Here is a 16,774-nt window from a genome sequence, read left to right on the forward strand (position 1 = left end):
GCAAGGTATTACTGATCAATTGGGCTCCACTTCTCAGATGGTTCTCAAAATCATGTGGCCCTAGATATGATTCTAGCTGAGAATTCTGTTAAATTCTTCCCAGTATTTTATGCTGTTGTACTTTTCTTTCTGACAATATAGGTCCTCCTATGGACATTCAGAAATTAGCAGACCTCTTTGCTGAGTTCAAATGTAACTCTGATTTATCTAATTCTTAGGATCAGCACTTTATAATCTCTTATTATTTGCACTCTTGTCTTGACTGCTCATGTACTGTGTTATTCGTATTACAGCTCCTAAAAGACCCCTCCTTGAGAGACATACCTAGGGTATCACTCCCTTCCAGCTCATGCTGTGTATTTGTGACGTCATTTACATGACGTAAGAGGGGAATTGAACGGACACGTATCAGAACTTTAGTAAGTGTCCTTAGGCATATGTTGTTTAAAGATGCAAAGGTAGGCCCTGTTTATCTTTCCCTTCTTTGAAGATGGTACAAGGACATGAATGTTTAAACAGAGATAATGTGAAGTGAATTCAATTGTTTTGTTAAGCCGTATTTACAGACAGCTTTAGTTAAGAAGCTCTGCTGGTCAAGGCTTTTTCTGACCCTCTGTGGACTTCAATCTCTAGATAGGAAAAATGCTGATGTGTTTAAAGTTTCATGTGACCTTCCATATATGGTTTGTATTTACGTCACATGCTGACACATGCTGGCAAACCTGATTCGTATAAAAGATGTGAAACTCATAATAAACTTTGGACATATTTGAAAGATGGTTTCTGGTCTTTAAGATGTGTCCCCAGGTACCTGACTTACAAATGACAGAGACAGAGAAAGTATGGGGCAGGAATGGGACCTGAATCCTTTTCAATAGCTCTAGTGGAATGTCATACAGTAGAATTTTGAATGGATTGAAGGGCAGAGAGATGGTTGAGTGAAAGACCTGAAAGAAGCAAGTTATAGTAGTCTAAGTGAGAGATGATAAGAGTGTGAATAAGGGTTTTGGTAGAGTGCTCGGAAAGGAGAGGTTGGATTTTGGTACTATAGAAGAAAAAGCAAGGAGAAATTAGGTTCTTACCTGATAATTTTCTTTCTTCTACACTCTCCAGACTAGTACAGCTTCATGACCAGCAGGTGGAAACTGAGACAAAAACCTTTGGTTGCAATAGAAGTAGCTGTGCTTCCTCCTAATCTGACCAGTCTACCGAATAGCCAAGCAGAACTAAACATTGCTAATTATAACAGTAACAACACTCCGAACAGGAGTAACAAGGAACATAAAACAATACTGTTGGAAGCTGCAGAGAGAAGCCCCTTCAGCAAAGGTCCCCACAGCTCGCCAGCTGAGCCAAAACCGATGTTCTTGTGATCTCCCTGGCCCTAGAAATATCCTAGAACCCGCAGAAAAAACCCACTCTTCACGCTAAAACCGTGAGAACAACAGACAGATAGGGTGGGGTGCTGTACCAGTCTGGAGAGTCAAAACAAAAGAAAATTAGCAGGTAAGAACCAAATTTCTCCTTCTGGTACAGCTTCAGTGATGGGATGTACAAAAGCAGTACCCATCACAGGTGGGACCCCCAGAGGGTCGCCACCAGAATACGCTCAATGAACACTGTCCCGACGCGCCTGAATGTCCACATGGCTAATGTCGTACAAAGGAATGCAGAGAAGACCAAACCGCAGCTTTACAAATATTCATTGGAGGCACAAGTGAAGACTTATCCCGAGAAACTGCCTGACCTCAAGTGGAATGAGCCTTGATAAATTTCAGAACAGACTTCTTCTGAAGAAGATATGCGGAAGCGATAGTCTCCTTGATCCAGCTCGCAATGGTAGCCTTGGGAATGCCATCCCCCTTACGAGGACTCGCTAAAAGGACAAAAAGATAATCAGATTTCCGGAAGTCCTGGGTCCGCTAAACATAACAGCAAATGACCCGACAGACATCCAACTTGCGCAACTGCCTCTGCTCCGAAGAGCCCACCTGACAACCCAAGACCAGGAGGACCACAGACTGATTGACATGAAAAAGCGAAACCACCTTCGACAGAAAGGAAGGAACAGGCCGCAGCACAACATACTCCCTAGAAAACTCCAGGAAGGGAAGCCTACAAGAGAAAGCCTGCAGCTCAGACACGCGTCTTGCAGAAGTAATAACCACCAAAAAAGTGCTTCAAGAGTAAGGTCCATCAACGAGCAGGAACCCAGGGCCTCAAAAGAAGGGCGCACAAGCACAAACAGGACCAGATTGAGATCCCAAGCTGCAACAGAAGGCCGCACCGGAGGCTGAAGCAATTTGGTTGCCCTCAAAAAGCGAACCATGTCCAGAAAAAATGTGAAGCGCCTACCTTGCAGCAACTCGTGGAAAGTGGACAAAACCGCAAGCTGAACTCAGAGAGAAGACCAGGCCAGGCCCCCTGTCCAGGCCATCCTGCAAGAACTCCAAGATGTGGGGTAAAGAGGCACGAAAGGAAACCACTCCACACGCAGGACACCACTCCTCAAACATACGTCAAACACACCATAAGCCCAAGCCTCCGGTACCCCAAGAGAGTGATCACTTTATCTGAATAACATTTTTAACCTAGGCATTCCCGCTCAAGAGCCAAGCCGAAAGACAAAAGGGACCCAGATCGAACATTGGAAAGGAACCCTGAGTCAGGAGGTCGGGCAAGAGGGGCAGTGGAAGGATCTGCCACGAGATGATGAACCAGATCCACATAACACAGTTGCCTGGGCCAGACCGGGGCCATCAGGATCACACAGCCGGGATGCCAAGCAATTTGAAGAACTCTGTCCACCTTCAGCCACAGAGGAAACATGTACAGGAGACCCACCATCAGCCAAGGCTGTACCAGAGCATCTAGCCCCTCTGCCTGAACATCCCTGCACCGACTGAAAAATCGGGGTGCTTTGGCATTGACACTCGTGGCCATCAGGTCCAAGACTTCCAGAGGGAGTGATAGGACAGAGTATGGTATTAGGGTTCAAGAAGGGATTGGACAATTTTCTGGAGGAAAAAGGGATAGAGGGGTAAAGATAGAGGACTACTACACAGGTCCTGGACCTGTTGAGTCGCTGCGCGAGTGTACTGGGCACAATTGACCTCTGGTCTGACTCTGCAGAGGCACTTCTTATGTTCTTATGACTGGCCAACCCCAAGTCTGCACAACCAACTCGAAGGCTGCAGGACCGAGACACCACTCTCTGGGATCTAGCACATGATGACTGAGGAAGTCTGCCTGAACATTCTCCACTCCTGCTATGTGGAAAGCTGAGATGTCCAGAAGATAAGACTCTGCCCAGGTCATGAGCAGAGCTGCCTCCTGCGCCACCAGACAGCCCCTGGTTCCCCTCCTGATGATTGACATAGGCCACTGCTATGGCATAGTCCGAGAGAACCCAAACAGACTTGCCCGTCAATATCTGGAACGCCAGCAATGCCAGTCGGATGGCTCTGGTCTCCAGAACATTGATTGACCAAGACGACTCCTCTGGAGACCAGCTGCCCTGAGAGGAGTGACCAAGACACTGAGCTCACCAGCCGAGGAGACTGACGTCCAAGAGAAGTACTGTCCACTGGGGCTGATCCAGATTCACTCCCTGTACCAGATGGGAGGACTGTAGTCACCAATGGAGACTGCGACAAACTAACTCCCAAAGAGGAACAGCAGAGTCCAAAGAGTGCACCTGAGGCAACCACCACCAAAGCAGAGCATACTGAAACAGATGCATTTGAGCCAGAGCCAATGCACCATGGCCAAGGAAGCCGCCATTAACTCTAAGACCTGGAGAAAATCCGGCGCTCGAGGGCACCGGAAAGCCATCAGAAAGTGAATCTGAGTCTGCAATTTGTTTACTCGGGCCTCTGGGAGGAAGACCTTCCCCAAGGAGGTAATGAAGGAAACCCCAAGGTACTTCAGGCACTGAGACGGAGCCAAACGGCTCTCGGACAGGTTGACTACCCATCCCAGCGACTGCAGGAACTCCACCACCCGAGCCATAACCCGGGAGCTCTCCTGACAGGACTTTGCTCGGATCAGTCATCCAGATCGGGGTGAACCAGAGTGCCCTCCTTGCGCAAAGCTGTCGCCTCGAACAGCATAATCTTGGTGAACGTCCATAGAGCCATGGCCTGACCATAAGGAAGTGCACAAAAATGACAGTGCCGTACCAAGATCGCAAAGCGAAGGAACCGCTGATAGGAGGCATGAAGCGGAACATGCAAGTAGGCCTCTGTCAGATCGAGAGGTCAGGAATTCCCCAAGCGGAACCGCTAGAATGACAGATCTCAGGGTCTCCATGCAACAGGACAGAACTTGGAGATTCCTGTTGACCCCCTTCAGATACATATGAAAAGAGCAGGATGCTGAGCGGATCCCCGAAGCAGGGGGTCCATCACACACGGGGGCTCCTTCTCATCTTCCTCGAAAGGCAACACCAAGGAGACCTGAAGAATAAGCTCCTGGAGCTCTTCCTGCTGAAAGATGAGTACCATCAATACATCCTCGCCAGCTGGCGGAACCCAAAAAATCCTCCACCAGCGGCATCTGAGGAGGAGAGTATTGTCCACAACTATCAGCAACAGGGGGAATAATGACCTTTTTACTATCTTCCTCAGCTTACTTGAGAAATTCACTCTACAGAATTTTTTGCAAAACCACTGCACCACATACAAGCTCTTGATGGGTTTATGTAGCCTATCTCCACCCCACCTCCCCCACCTTTCTCACTGTTAACCAGTCCCTGCATATGCTCAGTCTTTTTGATTTGTGAACAACATAGAACTGGAAGGTAATGCATTATACAAATACATTTTTATGTTATGTTATGTTACAGGGTCAGTGAACTCAGACAGGGTTTCCTCATTGAGACTGTAGGTGTAGTAGGATTATAGGAAAAGAAAGAGGAACAGAGTGCAGCCCAGAAGCTCAGAAGAACCGCCATCAATTCAGGGTTCTCACCTTCATCTAGGGCTGCCTTGGCCACCTGCATCTCTGCCAAATCATTCCGTCGATATATATTAATGCCGTTAGCGAGCAGGAAGTCTGTCAGGTCCTGCGATCTGTCCTCTTTCCCTATCTTTTCATCTCCCTGGGAGCATCTCTGTTCAAAGGGCCCAGCTTCTAGGGATGTATCTTTCTCTTTCTCTGTGAGTGGAAGGAGAGAAAAAGATGCAAGCAGTGGTTAAGAAACCAGGTGCTGGCTGAGATGTAACAATGAACAGACACAGGAGTCTCACAAAGCATTAAAAAAATAATATATTTATTGAAAGGCTAACCTAATGAGGAATTGTAGAATGATATTATTAACCTTTCAATAAATCCATTCTTTTTTAACACTTCGTATGTCTCCTGTGGTTATTTGTAAGGCTCCTGTAGTTCCATCTCTGCTTCTCTCTGTTGTGGACTATCTGTGGAGTTAGTTTTCTTCTGCTTCTCAGTGATATGAGTGATGTGATAGGGTTCCAAGCAGGAACTGCACACTGTGCTGGAAGGTGCTTTTATTTGATCCCAGGCACATTTTAAACCTTTTATTAACTTCAACTCCTGCATGTACAGCTGGAATTTTTGCAACATGACAGGTTGTGAAAGTGCAAAAACATAGCTATCAATTTGATCAAGGAGAGTACTCCTTTAATTATCTTCACTCAGCCAGCTTGCTACTGATGAACTGGACTAGCTAAGGCATGCCTAATTCAAAAGTTAAGAATTAATACAAAACATACACTGTCATGTATTTGGACTGCAAAAACCCACAGAAGTGATGCAGTATACAGTATAGGGGATGAAGTTCCTCTGTATATGAAAGGAAAGCAAGATCTGGGGATGATCATATCTGATCATTTTAAAGTGGGTAAGACTTTATGAGAGGTAGTTTTTGGGAATGTATGATAAAGGCATAACAGCACCAACACTGTCTGTGCACTCAGCTGGGAGCTTGGGCTCTCTCCAGCACATGGCCCTAACTGCCTTCCAGGCTGCCATATCCCTCCCAGTTGAGCAACTAATGAAGTTAGAACTCCCAATCAGGGCCTAGATGCACTAAAGCCAGCGATCATCGCTAAACCTGTTTTAACATCTTTAGTGACAATCGCATTTGCTGACCCGATGCAGAACACAGCTCACCGCATGATCGCTCTTTCCCTGTTCCAACCAAGCAAATAAGCTCATTAATACTGAAATGTCATGTAAACTAGTAGAGTGATTGATACTCTAACATGGCTTTCTGATGCACACAAAAAGTGATCGCTTTTAGTGATCCAAAAAAAGCGATTTATCAAGACCAGTTGCTTATTAGTCTAACTTCAGTTTAGCCCCCCACCCCCCCCCCTTTTTTTTAATGGGCACAGATGCGCCCCATTAGAAAATAAAAAGCACCCCACCCGCACATGACAGCCCTTCCTAACAAATTGGCACCCCCCCCTCCGCCCCCACCACAGTAGCGAAAACGTTAGAAGAATGCCCACTTCCTCCTTCCATGTCGACTCTACCCCCCATGTGAGAAAAACATAAGAATAGCCTTACTAGGTCAGACCAATGGTCCTTCAAGCCCAGTAGCCCATTCTCATGGTGGCCAATCCAGGCCACTAGTACCTGGTCAAAACTCAAGGAATAGCAATATTCCATGCTACCAATCCAGGGCAAACAGTGGCTTCCTCCATGTCTCTCTCAATAACAAACTATGGACTTTTCCTGCAGGAAATTGTCTAAATCTTTCTTAAAACCAGCTACGCTAATCACTCTTACCAAAACCTCTGGCAATGCATTCCAGAGCTTAACTATTCCCTGAGTGAAAAAATATTTCCTCCTATTGGTTTTAAAATTATTTCCCTGTAACTTCATCGAGTGTCTTTGTAATTTTTGACGGAGTGAAAAATCGATCCACTTGTACCTGTTCTACTCCACTCAGGATTTTGTAGACTTCAATCATATCTCCCCTCAGCTGTCTCTTTTCCAAGCTGAAAAGTCCTAACCATTTTAGTCTTTCCTCATACGATCGGAGTTCCATCCCCTTTATCATCTTGGTCGCTCTTCTTTGAACCTTTTCTAGCGCCACTATATCTTTCTTGAGATAAGGAGACCAGAATTGAACGCAATACTCCAGGTGAAGTCGCACCATGGAGCAATACAGAGGCATTATAACATTCTTAGTCTTGTTAACCATCCCTTTTTAAATAATTCCTAGCATCCTGTTTGCTTTTTTGACCGCTGCCACACATTGGGTGGAAGGTTTCATCATAATGTCTAAGATCTTTCTCTTGGGCGCTAACCCCCAATGTGGATCCTAGCATCCGGTAACTGTGATTTGGGTTATTCTTCCCAACATGCATCACTTTGCATTTGTCCACATCAAATTTCATCTGCCATTTGGAAGCCCAGTCTTTCTTTTTTTAAAAAAATTCTTTATTGATTTTTCAAACTTCAATAGTGCAATACATAAAATGTAACATATAACAATTTCCTAAGGTCTGCCTGCAATTTTTCACAATCCGCATTCATTTTAACAATTTTGAACAGTTTAGTGTCCTCTGCACATTTAACCACCTCACTCGTCGTTCCAATTTCTAGATAATTTATAAATAAATTAAATAACACCTGTCCCAGTACAAACCCCTGAGGCACACCACTGTTTACTGTCCTCCACTGAGAAAAATGACCAAGTTCCTCTTCATATTCTTTCTTAGCTTTCTTTATAGATGCTTTGTATCTAACTTGTGAGTGCTTGTTTCTTCATTTTCTTCATTCAAATACTTTTTCCATTCTTTAAAGGATGTTTTTTGGCTCTAATAGCCTCTTTCACTTCACCTTTTATCCACTCCCTCCTGCCATGGCAGCTCCTGCTCCTATCCCCCTGCGCGAGAGAAAATTTGCAGGAGGGAAGCCCACTCTCTCCTGACATGATGACTCCCCCTCCGTGCAAGAGAAAATTGTCAGGAGGTAAGCCCACTCATTCCTGCCAATGGAACCCCCCACTGAACCATATACTACCCTACCCTACCCTTCCTCCCCCCACCCCCAAAAAAAAAGGAAGGAGGGATACTCACTCCCTCCTACCACAGGATGCTCCCATCTGAGCAAATCAGGGCCTTAAGCTCCTCCCTCTGTAGATGCCTCTACCGAAGGAGGAGTCTAAGGCCCTGATTGGCTCAGATGCCTAGGGCCCCTCCCCTTGCATCACATAATTCACCAAGGAGGGAAGGTCTGCCATTTTGAATCAGCGGGTCTTGAAGGTAGAAGGATCGTGCTTCCCTCCTGTTTTCAAAGGAAAAAGGTACTGAGAAGGTTCTGGGAAATTGGGTGGGCATCCCTCCAACCTTTTTTTTTGGGGGGGGAGGAGGAGATGGTTAGGGGGGCCTCCATTAGCAGAAGGGAGTGGGCTTCCCTTCTGCCATATTTTCTCACGTGTGGTGGTGGGGCTGGCATGGCAGGAGGGAGTGGGCATTTCTCCTACTGTTTTTGCTGCCACGAGATGGGGGGGTTGGTTCCTGGTGCCAGTTCACCGTGGAAAGCTGTCATTGGTAGTAGTACTTTTTTTCTTTTTAATGGGGCACATATTCACCTGTGGGCGGGGCTTTGGGACGGCTGGGCCAATCCGGGCCCATTCTGGAGTTGGCTGCCTGCCAGACGGGCGGGTTTGGAGCTCGTCTGTCCGGCCAACTTGGAAAAGGAACGGGGAAGGGGGGTGGGGGGGTCGTAGGTTCGGCCGGGGGGGGTCGCGGGTTGGCAGGGGGGTGATCGTTGGGGGGAGGGGGTTGCGTCGAGGGCCTGGGATCCCTCCTGCCCGTATTGTAGTGGGGGGTGGGGGGTCGCCGGGGCCAGGGGGGTTTGGGCTCCCTCCTGGCCCATTCCAGTAGCGGCGGGGGGGGGGGTCGCCGGGGCCAGGAGGGTTTGGGCTCCCTCCTGGCCCGATCGTACTCGTGGGGGGGGGGGTGTCGCCATCGGCCAGGAGAGCCTGGGCTCTCTCCTGGCCCACTCGAGTCGGGGGTCGCCGCACGCCAGGAGGGTTTGGTGCTCCCTCCTGGCCTGATTGTACTCGGCGGGGGGGGGGGGGCACGATTGCTGGGGGTGCTGCGGGGCAAGAGGGCTTGGGCTCCCTCTTGCCCCAATGTTGTCGGGGGGAGGGGGGTTGGCGGTTCGACATAGCAGGAGGGCTTGGGCACCCTCCTGCATGGATCGTTGGGGGGGGATTCTGTAACCGGTGTTGTTTTTGACAGACACCGGTTACAGAATCCAGCTTTTAGGCGAAGGCCTGGCTCCTCCTTCGCCTAAAAGCCCTTCTGTTGGACGTTTGGGGCTTAGGCGTTTTTTTGTTTCATTATGGCTAAAAAGTGTAGACGTCGTGTGGGTGTACTTTTAGACGTAGTGGTGATTGGGCGTTTAGGCAGAGGAAGGCCATAATCAAAACAAGGACGTTTGGTTTGGTTATGGACACTTTCCCTGCTTCTGCTTTGAACGTTTAAGGACTTAGGCCAAAAAGGGACTTAGACAGTTTTTTTGATTATGCCCCTCCACCTGTTCTTGAAGTACCTAGGTAGCTGATCTGCACAATTTCTCCCACAACAACTGATCTCATAAACTGTTAGTCACTAATCCCCAACTATGTAAGTTCTACTCAATTTGTAACATTTTCTAATCATTGTAAACTGCATAGAACTTAACAGTCCAGCGGTATATAAACTATTATTATTATCATCATGAAGATGAGATACTGGGCTAGATGGACCACTGATCTGACCCAGTAAGACTATTCTTCTGTTCTTACTTGCTGTCAAATGTACTTTCTTCTCTGCTGCTTGTTACACTTCAACGTAGTGCAGGTTTTGTGGCATTACCACCACTACATCAGAGAATTATACCATCGGCTACTTCTGTTTGACAGAGCAAAACTCACAGCACCTGCACTGTGGGCATATACTCAGAGGCTTTTCTGAACCTATTATAAGTAAATTCAACAGTACAAAATCCTTTTTTATTGGATTTATTTTGGAAAATTGAATGTGCAGTTTATTTGGACACCTACCCTAATGGAATTTTTTTGTGGAAGGGAATGAAGATAGTCAAAAAATATTTCTTTAATGAACAGTTTTTCAGTGGAGTTGGAGGAGTCAAGGAAAGAAGTAGAATTCAAGATTGCCTGGGTCAAACAAAAAGGATCTCTGAGCAAGAGGGAGTCATTACAGAGTTGAGCAACTGGGGTGGATGGGCAGAGTGAAAAGGTCATATGGTCCTTTTCTGCCATTATGTTTTACATTTCTGTCCTCAGAAATCTCTAGCTCTACTGAAGAAAAACAGATAACAGCCCAAAGTGAGATGGGTCATGCATTAAGACTTTGGAAGCTTCGTACCATTAAGAAGTATTTTGACGAAACTTCCTTTTGTTTACTGGTACAGTCTTCTATCTTAAGTATTCTCGATTGAGAGTGATTCAGAATACTGCCGTTCGCCTCATTTTTTGTTTAAATGGGAGCATATCACTCCTTTTTATTTGAAACTCCATTGGTTGCTGATAAGTCGAGAATTCTGTTCAAAATTTCCTGTATATTTTTTATAAATCAGTTTCAGGTTTGTTACCAGGTTATCTTGTGTCTCATTTTTCTTTGAGTCACGCCAAAAAGACCACACGTAGAGTGCACTTGTTTTCATATCCCTCATTAAAATCCTGTCATTATAAGAAGTTCTTTGAGAGAACCCTCTCATCTCAAGCCACTAAATTGAATGCATGGCTTAGAAAAATTATGTTAGAGGTTTCTTCCTATCTTGATTTTAGAAAATTGTTAAAGACTCAACTCTTTGATAGGCTGGTATCTTAATGCATTCTGCTTCATTTTTTCAATCAAGTTCCTTATATTCAACTTGATGTATTTTATCTGTTCTATGTATTACTTCTTTCCCTGCCATGCCAGTATTTTCTGCATTATATTGTAAATGCTTTCTGTCTTTATCTGTTTTTAAGTCCATTATTCTAATTTGTATTTTATCTGTATCCCATGTATTAGCTCATCTTGTTGTGAACCGCCTAGAGCTTTTTCGGTATATAAGAATAAAATGCTGTACGAAGTACTAAGTTATCTCTGAGGTGGATTCATGAGCAGGGACTGCACAGCATGGATAGTCTCAGAACAGAGTGAAGGGGAAACCAATGATTACTTACCATCTATATGCAGTGCCTCCTTCACAGAACCTCCATTTTCCGAGGAAGTCAGAAGGTTCTCCTGAAAACTGTAAAAGAAAGAAAGATGTGACAACAGAGCTAGTTTAGAAGAAATGAGACATTCCTATTGTAGAAAAGACAAATATGATATCTCCTCATGTTTATTAAGGCATGGTAAAAGACAGATGATCCGGTCTATGTTTATTTATTTCTCAACCGCCCTTATCCAGGGTGAGTTACATATTAACATAAAAAATAAAACACTTACATTTATCATACAAAACACTTCAGAGAGATACTGTAACAAATTACAAACTTACATATCAAATCAAATTACATATAATATACATGTTGCATCAACGATGAATATCATTTAAGGCCAAACCCACACAAACATCAAAATATAAAATTCCATAAGTCATACAAGATGCCTCAATAACAGACATCATTAAACCAAATAAAACAAACCAGACCATTGAACACCACCGTGATCAGCACTCAACAGTCATCACTCCTTCTCCCTCAGCCAAACTCAGACCCTATATTTCATTTCACAGAACAGATGTCTTTTCAGCAGTTTCCTAAAGTTCTGAATATTTTGCTGCTGGCGAATGTATTCTGGAAGATTGTTCCACTCCCAGGGGCCGATGCAGTGAAAGACACTGTTCCTGGAAGAGGAAAGCCTTAACTTCTGCACAGATGGTACAGACAGATCACAATGCTCAATGTGCATGAAAACATAGAAACATGATGGCCTATCCAGTCTGCTCATCCGCAGTAACCATTATCTCTTCCTCTCTCTATGAGATCCCATGCTTTCTTGAATTTAGACAGTCTCTATCTACATCACCTCTTCCAGGAGACTGTTCTATGCATCTACCACTCTTTCTGCAAAAAAGTATTTCCTTAGATTACTCCTGAGCCTATCACCTCTCAACTTCAGCCCATGCCCTCTCATTCCTGAGCTTCCTTTCAAATGAAAGAGACTTGACTCATGCGCATTTATGTCACGTAGGTATTTAAACGTCTCTATCATATCTCCCCTTTCCTGCCTTTCCTCCAAAGTATACCTATTGAGATACTGAAGTCTGTCCCCATACTCCATATGACAAAGTCCACGCACCATTTTAGTAGCCTTCCTCTGCACCGACTCCATCCTTTTTATATCTTTTTGAAGGTGCAGCCTCCAGAATCGTACACAATATTCTAAATGGGGTCTCACCAGAGTTTTATACAGGGGCATCAATACCTCCTTTTTCCTACTGGCCATGCCTCTTCCTATGCATCCTAGCATCCTTTGCGCTCTCGCCATCACCTTTCAACCTATTTGGCCACCTTAAGATCATCACATACAATCACACCCAAGTCCTGCTCTTCTGTCGTACATATAAGTTCATCACACCTTAAACGGTACTATTCCTTTGGGTTTTTGCAGCCCAAATGCATGATCTTGCATTTCTTAGAATTAAATTTTAGCTGTCAAATTTCAGACCATTCTTCAAGGTTCGCTAGGTCTTTCTTCATGTTATTCACATCATCCTGGATGTTTACACTATTGCAGATTTTGGTATCATCCAAAAAGAGGCAAATCTTACTTAACAGACTTTCAGCAATATCGCTTATAAAAATGTTAAAAAGAATAGGCCAAGAACAGAACCTTGAGGCGCACCATTGGTAAAATTCCTTTCCTCTGAGCGATCTTCATTGACCATTACCCTCTATCATCTTCCACGCAACTGATTTCTGACCCAGCCCGTGACTTTGGGGCTCATCCCAAGGGCACTCAGTTTATTTATTAGACATCTGTGTGGAACACTGTCAAAGGCTATGCTAAAATCTAAATGCACCACATCTAGCACACTCCCTCTATTCAATTCTCTGGTTACAAGGTCAAAGATATTGATCAAATTTATCTGACAAGATCTACCTCTAGTGAATCCATGTTGCCTTCAGTCCTGTAATCCACTGGTTTCCAAAAACTTCACCATTCTCTGTTTTAAAAGCATTTCCCTTAATTTGCTTACTACAGAAGTCAGACTTACTGGCCTGTAATTCCCTATTTCTTCCTTACTTCCACTTTTGTGTAGAGAGACTACATCTGCCCTTCTACAGTCCTCCAGTACCATTCCCGAGTCTAGAGAATCATTGAAAAGTTCAGTCAGTGGAGCCACCATCTGGCCCCATCGCTTTGTCTACCTTTAATTTAGCTAGCTCCTCATGAACACAATCCTCTGAAAATTGATCAGGGTCTACCACTACTCTATCCCTATTTGTTTTTGTGTTCTGCGGTCCCTCTCCGTGAACACAGAACAGAAATGTTTGTTAAGAAATTCAGCCTTTATCAGCTTCTAGATATTTCTCCCCTTCACTTTTGAGTCTCACAATGCCACTTTTGCACTTCTTCCTATCACTGATATATCTAAAAATGTTTTGTCTCTTCGTTTTACAGTATCAGCTATTTTTTCTTCTATTTGTATCTTTGCTTTCCTGACTACTCGGTCAGCCTCTCTTAATTTTTCCAGATATTTTTGCTTGTCTTCCTCTTTCAGTGATCTTTTGTAGTTTATGGAGGCCACACCCTCAAAAAGATATAAAAAGGATGGAGTCGGTCCAGAGGAAGGCTACTAAAATGATATGTGGTCTTCATCATAAGGTGTATGCAGGGCCGGATTTTTCTAAAGGCTAACTAGGCTTCAGCCTAGGGCCTCAAGATCAAGAGGGGCCTACATTCAAATTGTTAGCAAAATTAAAATTACACTATTCTAAAAACAGTGAATACTAAAACACTGAACCGAAAATAAGGAGAAATTCTACGCTTCGGGATTGGAACCGGCTCCGGTCGCAACGGGGCGCCGACTCGGCTTCTCCCTTCCTTTTTCTCGCCCTGTGAGGAGGATCGGGGAGGGAAAGACGTCAATCCGGAAACAGCTGGGCAAAGCCCAGCCCCGCAGGGAGAGAGGCAAAACGTGGATCCGTCAGGACAGGGCGGCCCAGAATGGCATCGGGGGTGGGTGGGGGGTTTCAGTGGAAGGGGGATGGGAGGCAGGCAGGCTGGCATCGGAGTGGGAGGGTTTAATGGAAGGCAGGCAGGCAGGATGGCATGGGGGGGTGTTCAATGGAAGGGGGATGGGAGGCAGGCGGGCATCAGAGGGGGGGTGAGGTGAGGAAGGACGCACTGGGGGCACTATGGACATAGGAAGGGGCAATGTTGTGTGTTATGTTTGATTAGTTATTGTTACAAGTACTATATATGGTGCTGAGAATAAATGTCCAAATAAGTGTTATCGAATTTTTTTTATTTATTATCCGTGTCACATTTTTTATAAAGGTTAGTACCAGGAGCAGTTACCGGACTGGAGGATATTGTGAGGAGACTCGTGGCTGGTCTCAGACTCCAGCATCAGCGGCTTCTTTTCCTCCCGGTTTGCAACGCCGACAGGCATCCACAGAGACGGACCCCTGACGTCATTGGGTCCGTCTCCAACATCGTAAAAGGCAGCCGCTGCTGCAGCAATCTGGGAGCAGTTACCGGACTGGAGGATATTGTGAGGAGACTCGTGGCTGGTCTCAGACTCCAGCATCAGCGGCTTCTTTTCCTCCCGGTTTGCAACGCCGACAGGCATCCACAGAGACGGACCCCTGACATCATTGGGTCCGTCTCCAACATCGTAAAAGGCAGCCGCTGCTGCAGCAATCTGGGAGCAGTTACCGGACTGGAGGATATTGTGAGGAGACTCGTGGCTGGTCTCAGACTCCAGCATCAGCGGCTTCTTTTCCTCCCGGTTTGCAACGCTGACAGGCATCCACAGAGATGGACCCCTGACGTCATTGGGTCCGTCTCCAACATCGTAAAAGGCAACCGCTGCTGCGGTTGCGGCCGCAGCCGCGTGGCCAAAGGGCGTGGCCAAAGGGGCGTGCCCTAAGGGGCACGCAAGGCCCCTTGGGAGCCCCTTAGGAGCCACAAGGAGTCCGGGAATCCAATTGAGGTAACTTTTAATTTGGGAAAATTGACCCGACCCGGATCCTGCTCCCCATAGTTGGATCTAAGATGGTTGTTCCATGCCTATTGCAGTGAGGACGTCGGCGAAGACCTTTCTTCTTCTTCTTTAATTATGCCAAAAAGACGGGGAAGGAACGCCGGAGGAGCCTCCCGACGACCCTTAACCCCAGTGGTAACAATTGATGATTTTCTCTGACGCCTACAACGGGAGCAAGAAGAGTCGGGTGCTAGCTCGTTGGGGACACCGCCAGAGAGTGGAATGGTGGGGAGATCCCCTGAGCTTGATGTCACTCTTAGCCCCGACGTTAGGACGCCACCCCTTCAACCGACGCCGCAAGCAGCTAGCTCTCCACGGGACCAGAATGCACCCGAAGAGGTGGTTTCTTCTTCGTTCCCAGAGGCCAGCATGGAGGGCTCGCCGAAAATAACAACGCAGAGTGATATGTTATCTCTGCAAGGACTTGCGACCGGGACAACAGAGGCTGGGGAAATACAAGACGCTACCGAGGTAAAGCTAATTTCAGAACATTTAGATACTACACCATTACAACTTTTTTCACCTACAAAACCACCTAAAGTCACACTTGATGCATTATGGGATTTGGTAGTGAATTTGGGGAATTCTTTAAATCCCCAAATAAAAAGTTTGGATAAAGAATTAAAAGTACAAAAAGAAGAATTAAATGACCTAAAGCAGGATATGTCACAACTTAAAACAGAGTCACAAAATACAAATAAGGAGCTAATGCTTATGAAACAAAATCAAGATTTGTTGGTTAAAGATAATATAATACTCAGGAAGAAGTTGGAAGCACAGGAGAATAACGGTCGAATTAATAATTTGAGGTTTATAAATTTTCCAAAGATCCTGTCAATTTCTCCTAGAGAAATGGTGAAAAGGTATTTTATGGAAATATTGGAAATTCCTGAAAGTTCCTTACCTCCTCTTACAAGAGTGTATTATCTTCCTGCCAAACCCCAATCTAAAGAAGAAAAAATTGAAGAACCCCTGGAGAGGTCACTGGACATTTCCGTAATATTAGAACAATCAGATAGAGAACTGGCCGTTCCAGCCACTCTCTTGTTGTCTGTCGCTTTGGCCCCAGACAAGGATTGGATAATGAAACTTTACTTTAAAAATAGGTCCAAAGACTTCCTGGGACAGCACATTCAGATTTTCCCTGATGTTTCTAGAGAGACTCAAAAAAGAAGGAAAGAATTTCTACTTTTAAAACCTGGAGTGACTCAAATAGGTGGCATTTTCTTCTTGAGATATCCATGTAAATGTGTGGTTAGATATTTATCATTGAAGTATATTTTTACAGAACCATCTCAATTAATTGGTTTTCTCTCAGGGAAACGTCTTGAAAAAGGAATAACAACAGCAGCGCCCATGGAAGGTTAACTCCCTGCACTTTAGTAAGACATGGACTTTTTCTTTTTAAATTAATTTGAATTACATTTGTTCTACTCTTTAATCTTGGATCCAATAATTTTGAGGACTAGTGTGAGATCAGCTAGGATATTGTTATTTTATTTATCCATTATTATTTTTCAATTGAACTATGATTGTGGTATATCTTAATTTTGGAATTTCAGTTTAGTATGTTGTT

The 16,774-nt window shown here is 45.1% G+C and overlaps 1 protein-coding gene across 1 annotated transcript in view; it reads right to left on the reverse strand.

The window, feature by feature from the left end:
• Nucleotides 1-16,774, reverse strand: part of ARHGEF1 (Rho guanine nucleotide exchange factor 1) — a 207,644-nt gene that overhangs the window by 35,079 nt on the left and 155,791 nt on the right. Inside the window, exons 30-31 of the mRNA XM_033962587.1 lie at nucleotides 11,162-11,229; nucleotides 4,972-5,157 (exon numbers count right to left, since the gene is read on the reverse strand). Coding sequence (XP_033818478.1) covers nucleotides 4,972-5,157; nucleotides 11,162-11,229 — 254 coding nt within the window. The remainder of the gene's footprint in view (nucleotides 1-4,971; nucleotides 5,158-11,161; nucleotides 11,230-16,774) is intronic.

Source organism: Geotrypetes seraphini, chromosome 11 (assembly GCF_902459505.1).
Source record: "Geotrypetes seraphini chromosome 11, aGeoSer1.1, whole genome shotgun sequence".
Taxonomy (NCBI): Eukaryota; Metazoa; Chordata; class Amphibia; order Gymnophiona; family Dermophiidae; genus Geotrypetes; species Geotrypetes seraphini.